This window comes from Gambusia affinis, linkage group LG05 (genome assembly GCF_019740435.1).
Source record: "Gambusia affinis linkage group LG05, SWU_Gaff_1.0, whole genome shotgun sequence".
Classification (NCBI taxonomy): domain Eukaryota; kingdom Metazoa; phylum Chordata; class Actinopteri; order Cyprinodontiformes; family Poeciliidae; genus Gambusia; species Gambusia affinis.
Window position 1 is genome coordinate 8010416 of NC_057872.1, and position 27483 is coordinate 8037898.

Consider the following 27483-nt stretch of genomic DNA (forward strand, 5'->3'; position numbering starts at 1 on the left):
ATAAAGTGGATTTTAGCGGATCCAAGTATGGACAAACGGCTCTTTGTCCCAAACTTGTTGACTGCCCATAAACGTCAAATCTTATGGAATCCGCCCTTTAGAGTGCCACTCGTAATGCCTCGCAAACGCATTCCTGCCCCGTGAACCTTTTTTTTTGTTGTTTTTTTTGCGTACATTTTGGCACGTTTCATCCACACAAGTTATTGGGATTTTGCACGAGGCCAAAACAAAGTAGCGCACAAATGTCAAGTAGAGGAGAAAAAGGCCCGCGCTTTGCTAATTGTTTTTTACAAACGTGAAGACGTTGCCCGTTCCTCTTTGGCAATAAATTTACGCACAGACCGGGAAGGAGAAACTCTGTGAACGTCAATTTTCAAGTCTTGCCACAGATTCTCAATAAGATTTTGACTTGTGCTTTGATCAAAATTGTTTGCTTGTAGCTTTAGCTGGATAATAATGACCGTCCACCTGGAGGGTGAAACCTCTTCCCAGGTCTTTTTTAGTCTCTGCTGGCTGTTTCTCCAGGAATCTTATTAATTTTTCTGTAACTGCCAAAGGAAACCATGCCCACAGCATGACACTCTCACTACTGTGTTACACAGCAAAGCTCCTTCCCACAGAGAACGGGGCCCAGTCAGAGCAACTTCTTCCACACCTTTCCAGTAATTTCTTCTACAAATAGTAGATTTTCAGAATGTATGACTAATGGTTGTTGTGTCATTATATTTTTCCCGCCTGAGCTGAGAATCTCTCAGTTGGACTACACATAAAAGTTTTAAGTTGGCGCTCCATTCTCTCTTTTTCAGCGTAGAATTAAGTGAGTGAAGACGATCAGCTGTGCTTGATTTTATTAAAACGGGGGCGCATGAACAAAACTATCACACTGAAGTCCAAGAGGTTCAAGGTGTAAAAACGTGTTTTTGCACCTTGGTAGGTGGGGAGGCGCGGCCGCTGAGAATCGGCGCGGCCGCTGAGAATCGGCGTCTGTGTGTCTCACCGGTGTGCGTCCTGTAGTGGTCCTTCATGGCCGACAGGTTGAGGAAGGCATAGTGGCAGGACGGCCAGATGCACTTGTACGGCTTCTCCCCGTTGTGCAGTTTCATGTGGTTGTTCAAGGCCCACTTTTCGCTGAAGGAGCGGTCGCACAGCTCGCACTCGAACTTCCTGAGGGAGGGTAAGAGAGGCAAGAGGAGAGGGACCAGGAGGAGGGAGGAGGGGACACAACAAGGAGTTATTTACTGATCCCAAAGCTGACGTAAAAAAAAAAAACAACAACAAAAAAAAAAAACAGTAGAAAATCTACTGAGAAAAAGAGAAAGAGAGAGATGGGAAAGGGGGGTTTGCTGGGCACTAGTACTTACACCCACAGAGCACGGGGCTGTGTGATTGTGTTCTGTACATCCAAACACACACGCACACACACAGAATGCAGTTGGCTGCTGGTGTGTCATGTCTGTATAAGCAGGCATTGATTTTTCTGTCCAGGCCTGCCACCTCCACCATTTATTCTCTGCTTTGCACCAGGGCCCAGAGGACTAGAGAAATTCTGTTACAGTCCACACACACACACACACACACACACACACACACACACAACACACACACGCACACGCACACACACACCCTGCAGGGCCAGTGGGGAGAATAGAGTTCACCTGTCCAGTGTCCCTGACCACTTAGCCAGGGCTAAATGAACAGTTAGCAACATTTTACCTCCTGCTATCCTCTTAAGGCTCTTGAATCGGAGCGTCTCTGCCTATCAGAACCCGCTCTACAGCGCAGCTGTTTGTTTTCAGATCACCAGCCATCTACAGCTTCAGATAGTCAGAATCAAATCAATGAATGTAAGACATAATTCATTGTTTGGTGCATTTTTTATTCCTTTATTTTTATTTTTTTCATTTTTTTGTTTTTGTTGCATGATGTCGAAGGCGCTCAAAATATGGCGTGTGAATATGCACGCCATTCTGTCTTTGCTCTGGACATCTGTCTATTCTTCACGCCTACGATTGATAAAAAAAATAATTAAAAAAATAGAAGAAGAAGAAAAAGAAGAAGAAGATGATGATGAGAAAAAACCACAGCTCTGGCTTTTTAATCAGTGTGTAGGAGGTTTGCACCTATATTCATCCGCCGCCTTGTTCGGCTTTGAGAGAAAGAAGAAAAAACAAAAACGCAGAAGACAATAGCGAAAGCCGCCTGTGCTTGAATTAATCTTTACCCCCGTGCGATAATTTAGGCGCGGAATGACTAATGCGCGAGTCATAAACAAATGAAGTCAGCTTTTGGGGAGCATTCGTCTTGCAGCGAGGGGCCGTGTTATTTTAGGGAGGGCGGCTGTCTTTAAGTCCTGATTGTGTCGCTTAATCCCCGCGGTATCTGTTTCATAGCGAGCAGCGTGACACTCACCTGAACAAATAATGACTCCGAGCAGCATGTAGCATGTGTCTGAATCAATAATTCAAACTCATACATCTTTCTTACTGGAAAGGAAGAGGGAGAGGGTGGAGGTGTGGGGAAGGGTGGAGGGATGGAGGCTGGCTTTCGTATCAATCCATATGCTCCATGGAGATGGATCTAAATGTGATGAAGATGTCGCCAAGCGACGGTTTACAGGGCGTTTTCGGCTCAATTGCGAGGAAGGATGAGGCGGCTTTAAAGTGATGGCAGACGCACTTTTAATGGCTGAGCACCAAAGTGGGTTCAGGGTCTGTTGTTGCGGGTCGTCTGGTTCTGGTTCTGGTCTGCTCTCCGTCCTCAGAACCAGAGCCAAACATGGAGGAAAGCAGCGTTCAGTTTCTATGCTCCACTGATCTGGAACAAACTTCCAGAAAACCTCAAAACGGCCGAAACGCAGAGTTCATTCAAATCAGGCGTGTCGAACTCATTTTAAGATGACGGATGTCGTAGAACGAACGATAGAAACACGCAAATGGTTAAATATGAATAAATAGCTGTCTCTGCATTCGCTGAGTACTTCTTAAAGTTACGTAACTTTTTATCAGAATTTAAACAACTCTGAAAAAAATTAAGAGACCATTTAAAATGATCAGCTTCTCTGATTTTACTCTTTGTTGGTATATGTGTGAGTAAAATGAACATTGTTCTTTCATTCTAACTACTGGCAGCGTGTCTCCGAAATTCCAAACAGAAATGTATTTATTTACAGATAACAAAAAATATGCAGTGCTGTCAGACCTCACATAATGCAAAGACAACAAGTTCATATTCATTTAGAAACAACAAAACTACTGTTTTAACTCAGGAAGATTTCAGAATCAATATTTGGTGGAAAAATCTTGACGTTTCCAACGAGGTTCAGTGAAGGGGTCTCTGAATTTTTTTCCCAGAGCTGTATAATTTGACAGGACGCAGAAAAAAACTGCTTTGATTAGACTGATTAAAACATAAAATACAATTAAACAACCGTCATCTTGAAAGTTTTGTTTATGTGCTCCTCTAGACTCCAGAGGGCCACATAAAAAGTTGTGGCGGGCCAGATTTGTCCCCGGGGCCTCGAGTTTGACGCGCGCGCTTTAAATCCAGGCTTAAAACGCCACCTGTGTAGAGTTGCCTTTGATTAGCAATCAGTCAAACATTGATCAACGCGTTTGCAGTGTGTTTTCTTGATGATGACACTCCGACAAACTAATGTTTATCGCTCGACTCTATGATGCCTTTATGATGTAAAGCAGCTTTGATCTGCCTTGTTGCTGAAATGTGCTTCACGAACGAAACGTGACTTAAAAATGCGAATCCTGGTTTCTAACTCTCATCTCCAGACTTTATTTGACCAGCAGCATCTGCGGCTCCTTCCACCTTTCTCCTCTCCTCTCCCCTCGCTCTCCCTGTGGTATGTATAGCAACAGCTCGTCTGCCAGGCAGAGGTAAATAAGATGAGTGAAGAGATGCTATCTTTTATTGTAAGCATTATGCACAACACTCCTTTTGCTTTATGAGCTAAACAGGGTGGCGGGGGGGCATTGTTTATTATCACGGGCGTAATCGGCAGAGTCGGCCTTAGCAGGGGCCTTGAAGGGACATGGCCTTGTGGCGTCAGGAGGCGTGGTGGGGCCAGGTGGCCGAGAACAGGAAGCCGGGAGGAAGAGGGAAGATGGAGGAGTCGAGGAGCTGGCAGAGTCGGTGGGGGTTTTGTAAGGATGAGAGGAAGGTTTGCTTCTGTTTTTACGGGATGAGATGGAGCACTTTGATCTTGTCCCTGCATGTCAGATCCCGTCATGATCCACCGTCTCGCCCATACATATGCATAGCGCCTCTAAACAGCCAGGCAACGAGCTAAAAAAAAAAAGATTGCACCCAAAGGTGGGAGGCAGAGGGGCAGACGGATGGAGAGCGGGAGAGAGTAGATGTGTGTGCTTGGAGGGGAGAGGGAGGAAGAACAGAAAATTTTATTTTTGTCCATTTGAAATCTCTGAAAACTTATCGTGCTTCTGAGAATTAAACTCAAAATTGTGGAAATAAATTTGCAAAGTCCTCCCTATGAGGGGCCGCGTGAAAATATAACACCCGGATAAAAAAAATGATAACAATAATAATCTAAATTACACAAGAAGGCATTTATATAGCACATACTTTAAGATGTCCTCCTTCCAAAGAGCTCCAATGATGTCTTCAGAAATAAATGTGGTGTGTTGTTTGTTTTAGTAAAAGGAAGAGCTGCATGTTTCTCTGCCTCATAATTGGCTTTTTTTGATAAGAGTGAATTCAACCATATGCTAAATTCACTTTGTTTTAGCATATCCCTCTAAATTTACCGACAGGCGATAACTTATCTTTGTGCAATGATTACAAAATCACAGTTGGGTGATGATGATGGTATGGCATTTCCTAAAGGAAGTGCAGAAAAAGCAAAGATTTTTGTTTTTTGTTTTAAATAACTGTTTACTCCAAATTATGTGCATTTAGGTTGATGACATCACACCAGGCAGGACGTTGACATGAAACTCCACATTTCCCCTCCCACTGACTGACACTACAAATGATCTCTTCATGTCTTCCAGGAAGAAATGTGCTCCTTCTGAGGAACTCCTTTTGCTTCTTTCTCGTCAACAAATCATCCAGAAATCCACGCAGTGTTTCACCTACGGCTCTGAAGTTTTGCTGCAGCCATTATGAACACAAGTCAACGCGATTAAATACCGAAGTAATGAAAATACCCGATAAAGCCATTTTGCCAAATGTACTGAGGAAAAAGAGCGTCGTTTTATACCTGAGCACATGCAGAATGTTTATATGCGGAACTAAGTGTGCGATGCAATGTTCTGCAGGGCAACTTTAAAATGTGACACCAAAACAGAACAGAGAGGACTCCCGAGCTATCGCTCTGGAGTTTGGGATCATTAAGGTTTTTCATGGAGCTACAGCGGAGGAAGAAATGTGCACTGAAGGAAACAACGACGTCGAGCCGAATGGAGAAAAACCTGAGAAAAATCTGAAGTCGCCAAATCCAGCCGCCTGCGGCATTCAACAATCCCAAAATGGCTGCAGAGCACGAGAGACGGACAACACACTGGTGCTGTAATGAGGAGTCAGTTCCAAAGTAAAAAGAAACTCTTCTACGTTTTAAAATTTCTGTACAGCACTAATTTAAAAACATCCTAAACAACATTTATCATTATCAAGCGCTTTCATTGTTGTATCACCCATTCATCCATCCAGATTCAATTTTTCTTGAGCAAACCAAAAACATTCCCGACTTTGACCTTAAACCGAAGTACCAAACTTTACTTTTTGTGTATTGTTACATCCCTACCATTAAATCATCAAAATCACTGAGAACAAGACAAACAAACGTAGTCAGAATTGCTCCAGATTCCTCAGCCAGCCTGTTGTGACATAACAAGAGGACATCGAAGTGTTTTACTCAGACTAAATGGTTTACAGCAAAACAAAGACTAATGAAACCACTGACCATTGCATTTTTTTTATATATAGGTGACAAACAATCTCTGTAATTAGTTTGGGTATATTGTAGAGCTAAGTCTGGCAAGGTGCTTTAAAAATACTGGCAAAAGTGCAGAAATGCACTAGAATCTCAGACTCAGTAAATTACAACTATATGACACCTTATATATATATATATATATAAATATATACTTCCACACCATATGTTTACATCGTCGTGTTAGCGCGCAAATACATGAGACAAAAATAAATCAGATATACATAAGAAAGCGAGGTAATAACTTCACGAAACGCTCATCTGTAATCACAGACAAGCTCCACTTTGATTCATTATATTTATCCTTTTCCCTCCTCCTGTGTCTCCTTCTCCTCCCCCCTCTGCTGGCGAAGCAGAGTCACCTGATTGACGTCCTGCGCCGATTTATTCACAGACACAGGTGAGCGTCTCGAGTCGACATCCAGAGAGCGGCATGCCGCCGTATCCATACTGTCACTCATTACCATATCTATACCGTGGTGTGATCCTGATTCAGTTCCGGCACGTGGGGCAACTGTCAGAACATCGCTGGCTTTAATTGTGACAGAGATCCCTCAGGAGGAGTTACTGCACCTCTAATAGGGGCTGGGGGGAGAGAAGGGGGCGGAAAAAAAAAAATAAAATCTGGTTCATTACCACACACTCACTACCACCCCCAAGTGGCGAGGCTGTGTCTGTTGAGGAAAAACCTGCAGAATGTGTTCACTGGAAACTATGCTGTTTAATTAATTTTCTTTAAAGGGCGATTTTATCCCGGTCCATGAAAATTTCTGTCTTACAAAATGTATCTTAAAGCTCGCAGTCCACGCTGGCAACCCGCCTCTTCTTGTTTTCAAACCCTTCTCCCTAATTAATTTGATCAGTTCCGGTGATGTGGACCCGTTCGGACGCCCAAACCGCTTCCCGTCCCGCCTCTCTCCGCATTGTTCTGGCCGGCCATCGCAAAGAGGAAGCGATCCGCTACGCTCTCTCGCGCTGCAGCACAAAGACAGAAGAGGGAGAGGCCGACGCTCGCCCGAAGCCAAACTGACACAAACAGACAACTTCAAAGTGAAGACTGTTGTTTATTTGGCGAAGGGAGAGGAGCGGAGATGGGGGAAGAAAAAAAAAAAAAAAAAAAAGAGGAAAATTTATCTGATATGCAACTGTCAGGAGAGCATTTTCACATGTAAAATAGCAAGAGAGTGAGAGAGATTACCTAGAGGGGGGAACATGACAGCATTCACTAGGGTCAGGATGGATCATCATCTTCAGCAGCCCCCCCTCCTCTACCCACTCCTCCTCCTCCCTCATCTCCTTTTTTTTTCCTCCCTCCATCGCTCTAACTTCATCTCTCCCTGTTTTTCCCTTTCTCCTTCCTTCCGTTTTTCTCCCTCTCATCCTGTTTTCAGACTCCATCACTCTGCACTTCGACAACCCCGGCAGCTTAAATCCAGACTAAATTAGCTGAATGAAGATTAAATCATTTGGCCCTGAGCTCTCCGAGATATTGGGAGGAAGACTGAGTAAGCTCTAAATGGCGTCTGACTCGGTTCGGACCTATATAAGCGTCTTGAGGAGAAGCTCTTCCTTCAGTGGCAGTCAATTGAAACCTGATTAGAGGGTGGGGAGGGGGGAAAAAAATGGGTAAAAGATTACATTTCTGGGACAACTGTTTCCTAAGTAAAGTCACAGGCTTCGTTAGTTTTCGTCTGCAGGCTCAACGTTGACCGACGACAGGCTGGGTTTTCCCCCGGGAGGTAAGAGATTGAGGAGGGCAACATCATCACTCACAGTGCTAAGGAGAAGTGCTTTAGGAAGCGCTGTAGTCTTTGTGGTCTGCGGGTGCAAATCAGTTTTCGTCATAATGCTTCGTTTCACATTCAAACGAAGCTAATTCAATTAAGGTTGAGCCTGTATACGTTTCGTTTGTACTATCTGTTCAGACAGGTTGTTAGGGCAAACAGCAGTATTTTGGTTTGTTGAGAGGCGAAGATTTGGGCATGTGCGTTACTATTTTTCTTCCCCTTTTTTTTTAGAAAATGTTCTCTAGCTCATTTTTGTGGTCAAAAGTGCATTAAAGATTTCACAAACTTAGAAACATTACTTCAAAGAATCCAATCAGTCAAGAATATTCAGGCCAGGTTTTACAATGCTGTATTGTTTTTGTATTTGTCTAATTTTAAAGTGTTTTTAATGTTGAAAAAGTACAGAAATGGTTTCTTATGTGGTTGACAAATAGAACTCCTTTCAGCCGTCTCTACGTGTAGAAACAGCATCAATAGGAAGCTCTGAACCAAATGCTAGCGTATTTGCTAGCAGCTAACGCTTAGCCAGTCTCTGTATTCTCACACAACTAGCTGACCTGCTTTTTCATTTCAAAGTAGAAAAAGCATAAATACAGGAAGCCAAACTTAAAGCACTCGTATCTAGGGTTTATAAAAATATGTTTTCATGAGATTTGCTAGAGCCGCTGGTTACCACAACACCGGAGGAATATTTAGCCGTTTTACTGTTGTTTTCACTGAAAACACATAATGACGCAGACTGACCTAAGGAATAGATATATAAAACGTCACCATCTCTGCCCAAGTTAAGATTTTTTTTTTTACATCATGTAACTCTTCCTTAGCTAGACAGGGTTTAGCTCTTACATTATCTTTTTCAATTACCTCTTCTCACGACGCCCATAGAAGAAAGCAAGTCATCTTGCTAAGCAGCGGCCAGCTACCACCCTGCCATAGTGCGCCCAGGTATGTTGCCTTTTTCCAAAGTTACAGTTTAAGCTTTGCTAAAAACCTGAATTAGCTTATTATGAGGCCTGAAAAGAGTGTAGGAGGAATTAGAGTACTGGTTTACAGTGCTGATGGCTCCAATCGTTTTATCACAGGAAAAACAAATCTTGAATACTTGGAATACGATGTTATTTAAAATTTTTATGTTAATACGAATGCTGCAGATCTCACAATGAAAGCTATAGTATAATTACATAATCTATCTCAAAAATATCCAGGCATTTCACTCCTCTTGGAATGATGAACATGAAACCTATGCCTTCACTTAGTGTGTGAATGTGTGTGGGCGTGTGTATGTGTGTGTGAATGACTGTGTGAAATGCGTTGTAAGCCTCTGGACTTGATAATGCGCTTTACAAGTATAGGCCATTTATCATTTACCATCCACTTATGGTCTTATTATTTGGTTATTGATTATCAAGTATTTGATACCCAGAGCATTAAAAAATGCCATTCCAAGGTAGCCGGTTTTACTTAAAACCTACAAACAACTAGACATGACATCACAGAAAAAACCCCCAACATACCCTGTCATGACAGCAGAACACCGTGAATTCAACCCCACCGATCTCCATAAACTATTAAGTACAGGAGCCTATCAAAAGTGACCAGCATACTTCAAAGACATGACAAAAACCCAAATGATTTCTTCACATTTCGACCAAAATAAATTGTGTTTTTCAAAACCACAGCACGGATCGCTCAATAACTAGCATCTGTAAGTCCCTTTAAGCTGTTCTGGCATAAACAGGGGTTATATTTCATGAAGAGTGGACTTGCCCAAACTAAGATTAACAGCACATGGTCATAGGCTGTAATGTAAAGTCTTCAGGTAATTTACATTTTCTTCATTGTGCTGAAAAAGTGAGTTGACGCGGGGGAAGCCGTACAGAGCAGGCGCAACACAGTGTTTGATTCCAAGCCCCTCTGTCTCTGTCCTTTTTCCTGTCCGGCTATTAAATAAAAGCCACAAAAACTTTTTCTAAACAGAGTAAGTTAACATGTTATGATGAGTCCTGGTTTGTAGTAATGTTTTCATTTTCACTTTATTACCATACTTCCTGAAAATAGTTAAACTAAAACCGATGCACCACGGCTTGAGTGGAAGTGATGCGTGTGTGGGCAGGAAATGAAAGTAGATGGGATAAAACAGAAATCCATGGGTAACAAAAAAAAAAAAAAGCCTGAACTGACCCACAGCCGCTTAGAACTGCAGCACAAACACTCTGAAGCAAACAAACAAAAAAAAAAGGAGACAAAGTTACAAGAAGACAGGACAGAATGATGAGGTGAAAAATTCACAGTTACATCTTACTGAGGATCCTAAAACTTCCAGGAGGAGGCCGCATGCGTCTGCAGAGTGCAGTAGATGAACGTCCTGCGAGACGAGCGCTGCTGCATACGACTGCAATATAAACAACGGCCCTCAACAGAGATGCTGTTGCTGATTTGTGTTTACCTTCAATCCCGGGAGAAAGAATGAAAGAAAGAAAGAACGAGAAAGAAAGAGAGAAATAAGAAAAAGAAGAAGAGGGGGGTGGAGGAGGAACGAAGAAGGAGAGAAAAAAAGATAATGAAATAAATAATAAAAGACCAAGCCCATCAGATAAGCTCCTGTTTATCCCGCTGTAGGGCAAATACAAATTGTCAATTTAATGAACACGGTGGACGTGATGAAAGCGGGGTGAAGGAGCCTCCTGCCTGACAAACAATCAGGAAATGTTATCTTAATATTGTTGCGCGGTTATTCAGCTCATAACTTAGGGGGTGCAGAGGAGCAGGGGGGGGGGGGAGGAGGGAGGAGGGGAGGCACAAAGGCCAGGTCCCTCTGTGGTGGCCCTGTTATTGCCTGTTTTTATTGGGAGCCATAGCTCAATGGTCCCAAACAGACAAACCTGGATATGACCCTCAGAAGTCTACGCAAACACGAATAAAGACACACGCACACACACACACACACACACACCCTGCGGATACACCACAACACACACCAACCTCAATTAGAAAGAAGTCCTTTTGAGACGTAAATGAACCCCTCAAAGGATTTCTTTTTGTGTTTATGATGTCTTGTTGCCTCTCTAGGTTCACCTTAAAAGCTTAAGAGGCCTTACAGATATTGGACAATTATTCAAAATGATTCAACAAATTGGCTGCAAATCAAGAGCTTTGAAAAGAAGAAGAAAAAAAAAGGCCTTCTGCTAAAATTAGAGAAAATGTGATTTATGTGATGTGGCGGGGATCAAAGGCCAATCCAAGATCAACACACACACACACACACACACATGCCAACGCACCCACATGCCTATATCGCTTAAACACTTTAAAAAGCGTCCACATGCTTCACATCTTGAAAGTTTTTTTTTTTATATTGTAAAGTCTTGAATTTAAAGCATCGCAATCTGAGCAACAGCCACCGAAATTAACTATTATCTCCGTTTTTATGTATTGCCGGTGCTAAATTGCGTCGGGAAGAATTACTATCAATATGAATATCTGCAACAATAACTCAGGCGCAGTGCTGAGGACAGGATGCTCTTTATCAGGCTTCTGATAGGCCTTAAATACAGCACAAGGCAGCCATATCAGAGCTTTTTCTCTCTAATATCAGGCCGCATTAGCACCTCGTAAATCAAATTACACTGCTAGAATTTCATTAGGCTCACCTGCCAGCACGGCTGTGCTGCAGAAATATTTATGTTTTCATGCTGCAATTGTGTGCTCTCAGGTACACAAAAGAGAAGTAATGGGAGGTGGGGTGGGGGGGAAGAAAAAAAAACTAGCGATAAACCTAATTATCTTTTAAGAATACTGAGAAAATGTGTCATAAATTGTGGCAATCCTGAGGAGAACCGGCGGGCTCCGGAGCCTGAGAGTTTGAACGGGGTAGAGGAGGAGTAGAGGAGAGCCGGCTCTGCCATTTACCATCTTTAACCGGGGCTAAACTGCCACAATCCAATTAGCGGCCTCCTCAAATTCGCTCTAAACAGAAATCAAACAGGGTGATGTATGACAGCGATCAGCGGGCCCTCAACGACGGGCTAATCCGATAAAGCGCCGAGCAAGAGCGCTAATAGTGAAAATACTCGCTCAAACAAAAACAAAACAAAACAACAACAAAAAAAACGCAGCCGAAATCTTATGACGGGAGTCTGTCTTTGTTATTCAATTACCTCAAGAGAATTTCGCATTTCCATTTGTTTATCTGTTGTTGCTCGCTGCGGGTTGTAACGACTTGCAACACGTAAGCCTCCGCTGGCGGAGGGAGGGAGCAGACGAGCAGGAAGGCCAACATTCCCACAGAGTTTGCTTTCCCTGCGCCGAGCAGCTGGGCTCTGGACGGCCGGAGTTGGTGCGGATATGGATTTTGATTAGACACAAAGGGAAATGACTGAGCCACTGACCATAACGACAGGCACTTAATAAAAGGTGCAGTCTATACATCAAAGAGCATGTGGTTGTAAATCATTCGGCCCTGTAACGACCTGCATCCCTATCCCATTACGGAGTTCCCGCCGCCTCCCCCCCCCAACCCAAACAGGCCACTCATATTTACTCTCCTGGCGCCAATATCATTTTAGAATAATGAGCTTTGCTCTTGATCTAATTAACAGGACCTGGGTTCATTTGTTTGTTTTCTTCTTTCTTTTCTGTCACTAAAATTAGGTCCCTGGCACGCTGCCTTCAACTCAGGATTATTAAGCAAAGCGGCTTCGTAGTCTTGAGAAGTAAAAGTTAAACTGTCGATGTCTTTCATCAGAAAGTTTAAGCCCACAAGAAAGTAAAAATATTGGCAGGTTTCGAATACAAACCACTAAAGGTATTTACAGTCAACCAAGCGTGATAATTTACTATGTATTCTTAAAAACAAATAATGCCTAATCGTTTTGATTGGGATTTACTTGAACATGTTGGTTCAGTCTAATGTTATTCATTATCGCCACATCCAGCTAGTAAATAATAGTGAGGGTTATATAACTAAATGGCTTATGTTATAAATTTATATATATTTTTTGTAAAAAATAAGAACTTGAATAAACTTTAAGATTGAGAAAGTTTTTAGTGTACATTTAACGTGAACTGGTTTAGCAACAGTGCTAATGCTACAATCAAACTTGCTAGCTAGCGGAGCTTCTTAGGCCGGAGGCAGATATCAAGAACATCAGCTGCACTATAACAACGGATGTTGGACGGCGTTACATATTTGTAATTAAATTGATTACAATTTTAATAAAGCATACGAGTTGAATAATGCTAGCTTTTTAATTTCATTCTGGTCTGAACATTTTAAAACAGTAGCTTATTGGGGCATGGCATAACAAAGAGTACAGTAAAACGATATATATATATATATATATAAGAGTTGTATCAGGAAAAGAAATATTAACCTGTAGGTAAGACTTGAAGTAGATAAAGTGTGTCTGTGTTGGAACAAAAACTCTAGCAAGTTGCTAATACTAATGTCAAAGTTGCTGCCAAACTTTGCTTCTTAACTCAGAGCCATTGCTCAAGAATTGCGAAAGTCTCTAAATTGAAAACTTTTTTGAGCAGATTTAACTCAGTTTTTGCTACTGAAGTTAGATTTTGTCTTCAATGGTAAACTAGTTTTGTTTATTTTTAACAAAGGAATGTAGGTGCTTGTTAATCATTTGTCTTTCCAAAGAGGAGCGAATAGAGGTGTCTGTTGGGACAGGAGGGATCCTCTGCATAGACAAAAATGTGCTTTTGAACCCTGATGACCGCAGCTCTTAAACTACGTCTTTACTTTAAGATTTTCTAATTTCAAAGACGTTTAGTAGATTATTAATCAACCTGAGTAAATAGCGTTGAAAAATGAATTTAGAAAGATGGCTCTGAATAAAGACTAATAATCTGTTCTGAATAAACTGTTGGCTGTACAAATATCTCAGGTTCCCATTTTATTAATAAAAGATAACCCAAGAAACATTGGCTGTTGTCAAAACATTAAGTCAGCGTAAAAGCGACAATGAGAACCTACTCTATTTAAGAAATTAAACAATTTGAATGGAATCACCACAGAAATGTGATTAAATCTAATTCATTTTGTCAAGTAAACGGAGAAATAAGTCAAAATCACCTCAACTGTTTCTGTTTCTGTTAAACGTATATATTTTTCTACTCGGAAAAATACACAAATGTACATAAATAAATGTATGTAAATTGTTAAGCCGTTTTAAATCTTATAGTTTCTTCTATCTGTGTACGTGTGTGTATGGGGGGGAGAAAGAGGGGAGGAGTTTTGCTCCAGCGGGCAGAAGTAAACCAGGTCCATTCTCTCTCTTATTACTAGAATTGTAATTCAATGATCACCTTAGATCACACGCGTACCATAAATCAGATAGGCTTGACAGAGGATGAAAAATTGTATTAATAATGTGAAACTTATTATACAGTCCCAAATGCTCCCTTGATAAATGACATTGTTTGGGCCTGACAATGATTGCATTTAAAACATTATTTCTTTCTGCGGGTGTGTATGGGAGTGTGTGTGTGGGGTGCGGGCGTGTGTGTATGTGTGCGAATTTGCCGGACGAAGTGGCCGCGGTTTTTGCGGGGTGGGCAAGACGAGAGAGGTGGGGTTCCCGAGCCTCATAAAATATTCAAGATGTTTCCCACCGTTCCCTCTCGAGTCCAGTGGGCGGGCGATGGTTGTGTCGGCAGGGGTATAAAATAAAAATCTGTGTGTGTGTGTGTGTGTGTGTGTGTCTGTAGCCATCAAGTATCAAGCGGCTGGTGGCTCACCGCAGCGTAAACATCTGAGCTCAGGAAAACCACAAAAAGAAGCTGCACACATATTCGAGTCATAAAGCGGCAGCGCTTTACACAATTATCATGACAGAGCCGAGTCAGCCAGTTTGAAGAACTGCAGAAATCGAATCGTTTGGTTTACTATAATATTTTAGGTTTTTTTTTGTACTCTTCAAACCCCAGATTTGAGAGTTTTTTTTTTAAATATATATATATATATATGTATCAATTTAAATAAGAGGTCTAAAGTAAGTCTGGACTTACTTTGAGACTTACTGTCCTTAAAGAAAAGCAAGAGAAGGCCTCACACCGTTTCTGAAATGTTCGTTTTCTTCTTTGCTTCATCACATTGGAAGAAGCTAAAAAGGGAAAGATTTCCTAATAAGTCCATTCTGCATTTATCAACTCATTGAGAGACAAACCAAAGAGCAAAACCAGCAGGGACATGTTTTTTTATTTTTTATTTTTTTATTTACACCTGGTTTACCATGCCTATGGGACATATTGAGGCAACCAGCCTGTCTGGCCAATGCCTGTGAAGCAGGAAATACCAAGTGAAGTATGATTTAAAACGTGGACATTGCACGAGAAAGAAACATGTAGAGAACACACTGCCTTTAAAGATGGTGTCACAGATTCTTGCCTCACCACCGAAGTTGAACTATTTAGAGAGAAATGAAGAACGTTAAAAGACAAATTGTGTCCTGTCACAGCTATGATGCACTACTGCCACTTTCTACATGTGTCTGTTTTAGTGTAACGTATGAATAGTTGAATGAACGGTAAAAATGTCTCCGTTTTACTGCGTCACTTTGCTGTCAATCGGAGCCACTCCAAGCATTTAATGTGAAGGTGATCAATTCAGAGTGAGGGGCACTTGTATAAATGTGCCGTATTTATGTGCTACCAGAGTTTTGGGCCTCATAAGAAAGTAGGGAGATGATAATGGAGTGTTATTTACCAAGAGGTTGTGTATCTTGCCACTTAAATCTAATTAACATCGGCTCCAGTGTGATGGGGTCTACTAAACACCTCTGCTTTGTAAGCTTTTCACTTTTAAAATCATAACTGTGTTATTAAAAGTGTTTGCAGTATCTGACAGCATCCAGACAGTCGCCTCAACCAGAGGCTGTCAAAATCTGAACCACTCGGTGCTTAAATTGCCTCAAGGGGGAATTGAACCTTCCAGGTTTGGATTTGGAGAAACTATTCTGAAGTTCTGAGTTTTGTGACCGCAGTCCAGCAACACGGACAGACTCGACTTTATCTGTAACCAGCCATGTTCACGTCCTCTACCGTATTGTGAGAGGCGCCGACCCCCTTCTTCCCTGCACTGATCTTTTTACCCCTCCCCACTGCAGCCTCCCCCTTCTCTTCTCCTCCTCATCTCCACAAATGACCATGATGGGAGGCCATTCATCTCACTCCTTCGGCCACCACAATGAAATAAATCAAGAAGTTTTCAACCCCCCCCAACCAAAAAATATAACAATATTTGTATTTGGGGTGGGGCAGACGTAATTGATGACTGCGGCCATGCTAATTAAAAACGGCGGGGGTTTCATTAATCTTGGTCATTGAGGACAGGGAGGGGTTAGCGGAGTAGCCGCCACAGAGCTGGCTGGACAAGGGGACACGGGGGCCGCCGCCGTCGTCCTCATCGCTCAGGTGATTTGGGCCATTGTCGGAGTATATTACCAGAGCGAAGTTAATGTGAAGCGGCCATTAATAATCACGAGAAAAGTCACGCGGAGTTGGAGTTGGCCTCTCAAGCGTCTGACGGAGTACAGAGAAGAAACCCGACGAGACAATGAGGTGAACAATCACATGTGTTTACTGCCATGTTGTGGCTGGAGAAATTAATTGCTTTTCTGATTTGGTTTTGCTTTTTCTTTAAAAAGAAAAAAAAAAAAAGTAAAACACACATCCACACACACACACACAAAGGATGCTGGATACCGCTTTGGAGAATTAATTACTCAAACGGTTTTCTGTGCTTTTCGTGTATTTACACAGCCATTAGGACTGGCTCGATGATAGTAGGCCGTGAAGGTTTGGAGGCTTGCAGGTTCACACGCAACTTTGGCTTTTTCCCATAACCGCTGAGCGAAAAGGAGAGGCGTAGAAAAAGAGAATTAAGCAGGGAGAGAGTGAAGGAGATGGGTGGGTGGGGTGGAAGCGGCAGCATATGGTGCCACAGTGCCATAAACAAGCTTTATGAAAAGAGCGGGGACATTTATTTAATCACAGAATACCTGAGGAATCGCAACGAGACACACAGTTTGTCCCATTATTGTTAAGCCATAAATTTAACTCCTTTACCTGAACGCAGAGGAAGGGGCCGACGCAGAGGCTGGAGACGACGCGGGGAAGCAGGTGAATTTATGTACGAGTGTGTTTGCAAAGTGAACTCGGCGTGTTATGTGTGTGTGTGTGTGTGTGTGTGTGTGTGTGTGTGGTGCTTCAGATGAATAGCCATAACAGTTATCCTCTGGTATCTGTGTATCTGCAAACATGGAGAGTAATAGACTCTGGGAAGCATCTGGGAGGGAACACGGAGATAAAAATGTTATTATTTTATTCTTTTAGAAGTCTCCCCGGTTATATTAACGTTTGAGTTTTCCACTTGTTTAATCTCCCCAGTCAGACAAAGGGTTTTCATAAAACCGTTGGGTTAAAGGCCCTCCAGTTTTCATGCAATTTTATATTTGTTTCGACTTAAAAAAGCCCTTCTGCACTGCAGAGGCATGACTTAATAGATATCTACTAACTACATAAACACGAGCATCACCGTTTGAAAGTACACCCCGATTCGGTAGAAGAGTTTCACCCGATTGGGACTGAAAAAAAAAAAAAGATTTGGTTTTAGGCAGATTGTAAATCTAGTCAAATCTCACCTGATGCGTACAAAAACACACAACATATTCCACACTTTTATTATTCAAAATAAAGATGTGGAAAATAAAAGACTCTAATTATTTATAATAAAAGTCAAAATAGAAAAAATATAGATGAAAGACATGAGTAGGGCCAAAATGATCAACCGGATTAATCGTGATGAATCCATAATTGAAATGATCAAATTATTGTTAACTGGAACATAAAGAGTCAAAAAGGACGTATTGCTGATAGGGCACACTCAAATCAGCAATTAAACCAAAATTTTACAAAAAATATACACATTTTGCATTTATGATAAATAAAATAAAAATAATATAAAATTAAAAAAATTGAAATTCTAACCAAAACTTCTCAGGTGGTTCTCATAGTTTTATTCTAGAAAAATTCTCTTGTAAAAAAATTAAGCGTCTTTTGCTGTCCAATTTTTACTTGGTGCATCCTTTGCTACAAATGTTAAAGTTTATTAATATATTAATTGATATATTAAAATAAACAGTAGTTGCATCACTAAATATGAAGGATTTGGAACGACGACCTTCAGCATCACACACAATGCTGAAGGCAAAATATCAGCACAGACAACTCCAACTGTGAGCGTGGAAGTGGAGGGGTTCTGATCCGGAGTCCCTTATACAACAAGGAACTGCGGCTTTAAAAATGAGACCATCTGACCAGCAGGAATAATCCTGCATAACACAGCAGATCTACAAGAGAATGCTTGAAAACAGAAAATAAGCTGTTGGGATGGCCCAATCAAAGTCCATAGCTCAACCTTATGATACCTCTTCGGAAATAAGTTCCTGCAAACCTGAATAAACTAAAGTCTCAATGAAGTTGAGAAGAGTCAGACAACTACTCGAAGTTTTAGCTACTGAAGATGGAAGGTATTGAGTCATGAAGATGTTCTCTCCATTTTGGCTCAGAACCTTGAAAGAACTGGATCATTTTTACCGTGTTTTGATATGAAAAACCCTCAAACTGAAAGAGGATTCACTTTCCTTTTAGCTTAAGCTACGAGGACACAAGGAACGACTAAAAAAACATGAGCCAAGCTCCACTTCAAAGCCAACAGAGAACAAAAACCTTAGATACAATTAAACTGCAAGTGCAATTTTGTGTCTGCGAGCATATTTCCACACACACACACACACTGTGCCAGGTCAGAGGGACAGCGGTAGCTCAGAGCCAGCTGTGACCTGCCGGTCCAGGTGCTCAGGAAAACCGCTGTTAACGGCCACGATTGATGATCTAATCAAACTGTCACCACGGCGACCTGCTGCAAGGGGAGGAGCAGCGGCTGCAGAGCGGTTTATGAGTGTGTGTGTATGCGTGTGTGCGCAGAGAGAGAGGAGGAGAGCAGGTGGGTTAGAGGGGAGGCGTTCAGGAGACCATGTGCATGCTTACTGTTAGTCCAAATTGAGAGTGACAGTCTCAATAGTGAAAAGGCCTCTTTTTTTTTGCCCCCCTTCCACTTCTAAGTAATGGAGGACACAAGTCCAGCGTTCTTCCGGAGGATGTCACATAATCAAGGGAGACGCCCCTCTGAAACATGCCGCCTCGGCGACGTCTCCCCAAACAAAATGGCATGCCCGGCTCTGCCTTCTGTAATACTGCAGATGAGATTGAGAACGGCAGGCCTGGAGACGGCAGACAACGGCGGCGCAGGCGGACGTTTGAACTGCCAGCTTTATACGTCTCCCATGAAGGACGTTCAGAATCACTGGGTTAAGGTAACCGCTGTCTTACTGGATTAGCGACATTAAAAGCCTTCTATGCTTTTTAAATCCCACACGAAATCTTAGAAATGTTCCCATATTTGTAGATTGCCTTCAGCCAAAAACTCACTATAAAAACAATGTTCTAAACCACAGAGGGCCACCTGCTTTGATTTACATGAACTAAGCTCGCAGATGGAAGAAGCAAACCCCGTAGATATCCAACGAAGAACAAGAATTCAAGTGAACTCATGGAAATATGCAAAAGTAAAAGTCTGTGACCCCAAATGTTTTCATAGTGTATCGCTTTTCTATGTGATATTATGCAATTCTTGTACAATAAATTTCATTTATTTTGGATTTTTAGTTAGTTGTTTAGTAGCATCGACAACCAGAGATTCAGGAAATTAACCTGGTTATGTGCAAAGGCACTTTAAATAAACTCATCTCTCTTACAGTAGCCTAACAACCAAACAAATAAAATGACAAAATGGCAACAATAATTATGAAATTAACTTGCTCATTTCTACACTCGGTGCAATAAAGTTCAAAACAACTGAACCTGTGACAAAGGAGGCTGGACGAAGACCCAAGTGCATCTTGCTGCATTCAGCTTCTATGCACAAAATCTAAATCTCAAATGAACTTCTAGGAAACTGCAAAACAGCCAAAACTCAAGACTAAAATCACGGCTAAAAACCCACCAGTTCATCAAGTGGAACATTGCTACACATATTTAATGTACATTTGCTAGATAATCGTAACGATGGCATTTGACAAAATGTAATGTTTATTGCTTGTTTCATAACTGGTGACTGTTTTTATAATGTAAAGCTCTTTGAACTGCCTTGTTGCTCTTATTTATACAGCGTAATTTGCTGTATAAATAAACTTGACTTGCCACCGGTCACAGTGAGGTGGATGGCTAAACACTCACCGAAACCTTCTGACTGAGAGTAAAGAGTGGCATCAACGCCAAGTAACCATAGCAACCATTGAATATGTTATACATGCAATGTGTTTGTCTGGGAAGAATGCCAGTAAGAAAGCAGTTTGTTTAACTATACCAGCACTTTCAGTAGAACTGTCAGCTGAGATTTTAGGCAGCTAGCATTATCAGTGAGTCTGATGTAAATCAAAAGATATTTAATTTGAACAGTAAGTGATGGCCACTGTTAGGTATGGTGGATAACGTACAATTCTGCAAATCTGTTACTCTCAGACGGCCTTGGGAACGTTGAGCGCGAGGCTTTCTGAACTCTCATTCCTGAGATTATTTCTGTCATCTGTCACTGCTGAAGACACTTCCGCAACATAACAGCATCAGCGTGTCCCAGCGCTCTGCAGCTCCCCCTATAAATCACACGAATGAAGCCGTTCCTTATTTAGCCGAGAAGAGAAAAGTTCAGGAAGTTGTCCAACTTAATAGCAGCCTTGTTGATCGCTGCCTGTTCCGCGCGCGCTGTTAATCACCTTCCCCAGGATACATCCAGGACTGCCGCTTGCTCGTCCAGCTCGCATTAATTTAATCGCTGCTCGGCTAATTCATTGATTAATTGGTTCATTAGTGATGCCTGGCAACATCCATTTCTGCTATGACAGTCTGATGTTTCAATTGGGAAGAAAAGAAGAAAGAAAAAAAAAAAACACAGGCTAGCAGCAGCCTAGTTGCTCCACCATCCCTCCGTGCATAATGTCCAACTTCTGTCGACGGTTGAGCCGCGCAGTCGCGTCACAGAATTACCCGTCTGGTTCTGTGCCGCGGTATGCCAAACGGACACGAAGGTGAAGTGTGGACATTCGGCGTTGTTCTTTCCTTGAGTAATGTCAGTCAGGCTTCAGCCGGCGGGGGTGAGATCAGACAAATAAATAAATAAATAAATAATACAAAAGCTGGAGGGACTGTTGGAACTGCGCTGCCCAGATGAGGTGGAAGATGAACAACTGCTGCCGGTGTATTCCACGAGTCAAGGTCACATTGCTCCGGCGTGAAAAGTGGCTTCTGACTGTGGGACGAGCTGTCAGCTGCTGACCAGCGTCACTGTTAGTAATAGGAGCTGATAGCACCCTGGCTCACCCGAGAACGAGGAGGAATAGCACACAGCCCTGAAACGAGAGCCGACATGATATCACAGGCCGACCAAGATGCTAAGAAACATGACCTCTGACCCGGACTCTGAGACACAAGCTCAGATTTATAATTGGCATTTTTCTTGCAAAGCCCTGCTGCGGCGTTCTGGCTAATAAAAGGAAATGAAGATTTTTAGCTCTAAAACGTGTCCCGTTTCCTGGCCACAAACACACACACACACACCCAATTCGACGCCATATGCCCGTGACAAGTGCATAAAAATGGTTCCCAGGCATTCGCATGGGGCCAACCTATAAAAACTTAATGCACCTAATTTTCCAGTAATCAAACTTTTATAGACTGCGGTGGCTTTTAAACTAACAAATTTTAATTATCGCTTAATTTTAACAGCAATATCAGCGCGATCCCTCATTTTGCAAGTGTTCACTCGCCATGAAATATTGAGCGGGGTAAACAGGGAGGCGCGGCGTCCGCTGGCTCCCGTTCAAACGAAGCAGCCAGCGAAACACAAAGGTGAGCTAGAGGTCTGAGGGCCTGCCAGGACCGAGCGGGGACGGCACGCGCCGCGCCGCGCCTGCCCTCTGCGAGATGGAGCTTTGTTTATACTGCGGGGAGAATAATGACGGAGGATTCTATTTCAGTAATCCAATTCAAAAACAAATACTCGTTATCATTAAACACAAGCTGATAGATTTTCAGAGTTTCTGTTCATTTAGAGGATATTAAAAATGCAAAGTCCTGTCTGCTGATGACCGTTCTCGCAGTGCTGTCTCCAAACATGCTCACAGAAAGTTGAGTGAAAGGAAAAAACCTGGGGCAGGACAGTTCTAGTTCTGAGAAGCTGGATTTGGGGTTTTCAATGACTGTAAACTATGATCAATTAAACTGCTAAAAAAAAGAAAGAATAATCTATCATTCCGATACCAATATCGGACTGGGATAACAACAAAAAAAAAAAAAAAAAAAACAAGTATCGGATTATTTTTGCCTGCATCTAAAATCTCTGATGTAAAACTCTGCTCCAGAATTTAATCAGCCCCTTCATCTTTATCCAGCAGCTCTAGCATTCCTCACGCAGATCCATTGGTAACTAATAAATGGTCCAGGTGTTCTCATACCTAATATTGTTAAATGCTGTTCTTTGGTTGAGTAATATCACTAGAGGAAGCCTTTTCTAACATAACACTCCAGAAAATCAGTAATAAAAGTATGTATGATTCATGCTGATATCGGATAAGGACAATATTGGTATCGGCCAATACTCAAAGCTGGTATATCAGTATTGTATCAGAAGTGAAAAAGTTGTATCGGCACACCCCCAGTAATAATATCACACAGCATAATAATAATTAACTTTTTGAATTAAAGAGTTGAAAAAAACTTTCTATGATATTCCACATCAGTTAGATTCTAGGTGCGCTAGAGCTGGATGATAAAATTGAAAAATGTATCACGATACAAGGGATTCATATTAGTCGACACTGAAAAGTACTGATTATTTTTTAAGTTTTAAATATTTGAAAGGCTGCCAAACTGGTGACATGACGTTTTCCTGTTTTATCCACAGTTTCCTCTCCAGCTCCTGACCTCATTTTCTCTTTCACTCCACATCATTCTTCACATTTTCAAGCATGGCCAAACATGAAACTGTTGCTAGGTAACCAAAGAGTAAATGAGTTGATGCCACCAACCTTGCTTAGCTGGCCAGGATTGAGCAGCTAAAGCCTTTAGTCTGCCTACATCTCCCAGAATGCTGTGCAATTCTGAATCAGAGTTCATTGAAAATTCTATCGTATCTGTTGATTCTGATCATGTGTCTATCGCGATACATATTATTATTGATCTATTGCCCAACCGTGAGAAGCACCTATCAGTATTTTTATAATTTTAGATTTCGTTTTATTTATGCTACAATATTTTTATGCTGCAAAGTGAAAAAGAAAAAAAGAAAATCACTTAAAAGGGCTAAAGAAATCCAGACACCCTCCCTCCCTTATCATGCAGTTAAATTTGCTTTTCTTGCAGCAGCCACACAGGATGCTACTGACTGCTGCCCCTGGGTGGCTGAAAACGAGGCCTTTACCACCCAACACCAAGCCAGAGAGGCAAAGTGCTGACACGAGCAGATAAGAGAAGGAAGAAAGACGAAGATTAAAGCGCAGTTTCATTATCAATAATTAAGAGAAAGGATTTATTATAATGAATTAGGAGTTGTCTTTATCTACTCTTTATCTCCCCATCACGCTACTAACACTTTTACTTCCCTCACACATATTCACACATACACATGCATGTACCCGCCGCTCGCCCACACTGCTACTGGTGTTTGTGTGCGACATGACCCCCGCCTTCTCCGTGTGCTCCATATTGCCACCATGCTGGCTCCACGCATGGCTCTTCCGCCCCTGCTCCCCCCATCCAGCACGGACGGTCTCGGCCCTGCGTGCCGGGGCAATATGGCCACGCTGCACTGCATGCTGGGACGCGGCTCCGAGCCCGGAGCCCCGCGCCGCGGAGCCAGATGCCCGCTCCGGCGAGACTGAGATCGGCCCTTAGCTCGGCAACACAACCGACCGCGGGTTCGTGTCGGTTCGGTCTTGTGGACACGTGCAATAAAGATGCTGCGCAGTCACAACCAGAGCGACGCTCACCACCGGTTACAGGAGTTTTACGGAGGTTACATTTTCTGTGCATCTACTCTAAACTTTAAAGGTATAAATATGGAGAGTGGGATGAAAACTAATCTTAAAATTTCGCTGTTAAAGAAGCTTAATGTGACAACACGGTGTCACTGAGTCTCCAAAACAATATGCTGTCTGGACCACCGATATTCGAGTCGCCCATGGATAGCTATGATCTCCAAATTCTTGAGATTATCTCTAATAATGCTTATAGTTCCCTATTTTAATTGTGCCAACACCAAACATATCTTAACATTCAAGCACACAGTGGAAACTCTCTTAGCATTATGGCAGAAGCCAGTATCTATAGTTTTTCCTATCTTTGCTGTGAGAGTCACAAAAAGGCAAAATGAATAGCGCTTCTGGATTGGCTGCTTTGCCAGCCAATAGCTCACCAAGCAGCATTGCGACTAGTTATTTCAGCTTCCTAAGTTGTGTTTTCTTTTGAATATTTTAGTTTTGCTTTACAAGAAAATTCACAAGAAGGTGAGCATGCAAATACTGAACTGGAAATGAAATGCTTAGGAAGCATGTAATGAAAAAGTATTCTTCACCATTACAAATGTAACATGTAGAGTTTAGTAAGCACTTTTGCAGCATAGTATGGTGGAGGGGCTGTAATGCTGGTGGCATTATAAAAGTCTTGGAATCGTGTTAACAGCGTAGCATCATAAACTCTTTAAAATACCCAGAGATTTTACATAAAAATATGGTGGCCTCTGATGGAAACTTGATAAATGCACTGTAATTGCTAGACATTAAATCCACTTTCTTGGGGCGTGATGTGGTGGCGCAGGGGGTTAGCACGCCCCACGTTTGGAGGCCTTAGTCCTCGACGCGGACATCGCAGGTTCGACTCCCGGTCCCGACGACCTTTGCCGCATGTCTTCCCCCCTCTCCTCGCCATCCTTTCTGCCTACTGTCACAAAAATACGAGCCACTAGCACCGCAAAAACTCTTCGGAGAAAAAAATGGAAAAAAAATTTTTAAATCCACTTTCTTTGCAGGCTGCCTCCGTCCGCCAACCCTGTGAGCTGAGCTGATGACAGACTCTACACGGCATTACGTATTCATTAGTTTATTTATTGTTTACCTTTTTAGTCTTAGCAGCACTTCAGTGTTTTTGATCAACAGGTTTTGTGTTTTTAACCTCCATTGGTTGAAGGAGTGAAATTTTGCCCCTCACTCTCTAGCTAAACATTAATTGTTGGTGTGTTGCTTTTTATTTATTTATTTTTTTTTTATTGTGACTTGCTATAAAATTGATTGCCAATTGGGACATGAATAAAGATCTGAATCTGAACGATCAAAGATCCCCTTATCTGAATGATTCTACCTTGAAAAATGTTATCGGAGACATCCTGTTCTTTTGGCATAAGTGGTTATGCAACAAAGTATTATCAGTCACTGTACTAGAGACGATTCAGTAAAGCACAAATATTTTTTAATAACAAAGGACTTTTCTTACATAACTAAACATACTCAAATTAAAGGTATTTTAGTGTGTAATATTAGAAAGCCAAACTCGATTTTTGCACTTGTGAACCGGACCTCCTCAGTTGAAAACAGACACCAAGAAGTCAGTTATCAATTACATAACCTTCACCTACAGCTTCAGTGTAGCGAGCTTAAATGGAAAACCAGTCCTTGTTTGCACAACTCTCGCTGTAGTCTCGTCTCTGTTCGGTGAGTCACCACACCTGCGCTGCTTTCGTGCATCCTGGAAGTTATTTCTGGACGTGGGTTCATGCCTTTTTCCCCTTGAATTCCTGTTTTTCCTCCACGAGTTTCAAGCACAAGCTTACGTAGCTCAGATGTAGCTTTAAGAAAAAAAAAATTAAAAAAAAAGGAAGCGTGCCCCTCTTGGCAGTAAAAACTTTCTCCCCAGCTGCGCATACCGTGCCCTGTGCTCCATCATCCACTTTAAACAAATACGTCTTTCCCCCAGGCCCATCGGCACTCCGCTTCCGAGAGTGACGAGTGTATTAGTCGGGGATGCTTATTATTACAAGCGTGAAAATGGCAGGCGTTTTTAACAATTACCTATGAAAATAGGTATGTGGGACGGGTCAGTTGTGTTTCGGCGCCCTGTTTTTAAAGGACTAATTACAAACAGTTGAGTCAAGGCTGCTGCTGTCAGTCAGGCTCTCAACCTCTGGCCTTTATGGTGGAGTGTTTGTTTAGGTGTCTGCAGAGCCCATGCAAATATGAAAGCAGATACCAGGTTCATAAAGACGGGAAGATGTGCTAAAAAGGTAAATAAATAGTTTTGCTAAGAGCAAAAAATCCTGGCCCATGTGTGTAAATCAGAACATTCTCAAACAGTAATATTTATTTCAGGGGTGAAATTGAAAAAGAAGATCAAATAAAAGATAGCTGCTGTCATTTTTAATGTAATGTTCTAATTTCCAAAAAATAAGCAAACTATAATCTTGATCTTCAACAACTGTAAGGTGGAGTTATTACAATTAACAGTATTAAACATGAAATACATCACTCTGTTTTAAGAAGCAATATATGCTTTATAAATCTGAATGACTGAAGTCAAACATAATTCGAAGACATGCACCTCTACAGTAAAATAAAGGGGCCATATTATGTTTTCCAGCCACATAGTATAATTCAAGTAACTCTGTCACCTTCAGTTGTTATAAAAATGCTGTATATTTCAAATATGACTCAAAGGAAATTTGACTTAGTCGAAATTGGGCCTCTGTCTCTTTAAAAAAAAACTCTTGCTCTTTCTGAAACTCCACCTTCAGGACATCATCACAACATGGCTCCTCGATTGAACCTTTAACAATGTTTTTATGAGAAGTAGCTCAGTAGATGTGCAGTTCCACCAGCTGTTTGCCAATTACAGCTGACTAGTCTGAAGGAGCCAAATAGGGAAATCGTGTGGGAGGGATGCTCTCTGAAGCCGCAAATTAGAGGAGGAGCTTTGTCCTTGTAGGCGGAGCTAGGTCCAACTAGGCGTTTTGCACGGCTTAGTGGTTGCCAAGGGAGACTAAAGGATTTCTCACACATGTATGAAAGAATAAAGGCAACACTCCAGGTATGTTTTTGATGACAGAATAACATTATAACACAGGGTAAAAAAGTTGATTTTACATAAAACGGCCCCTTAAAACAAACATACATGACAGAAAAAAATTATGTAGTCAAGCAAAATGTCACCAGATCCAAGCTGAGAATTCCAGTTACGACTCGACTGAATTTCTCCTTAATTTAAACCCGACTTCCTCCTGAGGGGGCCTTCATTCTTCGCTGCGCTAGTTAGCGCGACACATTTCAGGCTGATTGCCGTAACCTCTCCTCATCCCACCCCTCTTTTTATAATCAGGACAACCCTATTGTTCTCGTGTGAATGAAGACGACTCGCCGTGTTTGACGCGCAGCGCTCAGTCAAAACGAGAAGCGTCAAGAGCTGCACCGCAGACTCCGACGCTTCGCGCGCGTGAACTGGAAACGCCAGATCGGATCCGCGGAAGTAGTCAGCATGGCTCGAACTGCTCGTTCCAGCAACGTCAAACGGGGCCGGTTCTGGTAAACTTGCGCGGACGTGTGTTCCTCGTGACTCTGTGACAGCACA

At 42.0% G+C, this 27483-nt stretch overlaps 1 protein-coding gene across 5 annotated transcripts in view; it reads right to left on the reverse strand.

Annotated features, from left to right (window-relative positions):
• Positions 1-27483, reverse strand: part of znf407 (zinc finger protein 407) — a 191305-nt gene that overhangs the window by 75197 nt on the left and 88625 nt on the right. For all 5 annotated transcript variants that reach the window (XR_006370709.1, XM_044117746.1, XM_044117749.1 and 2 more), the window contains exon 6: positions 998-1164. Coding sequence is in view for 4 of the 5 variants with exons in the window: in XM_044117746.1 (XP_043973681.1) it covers positions 998-1164 (167 nt within the window). In the remaining variant the exon portion in view is untranslated. The remainder of the gene's footprint in view (positions 1-997; positions 1165-27483) is intronic.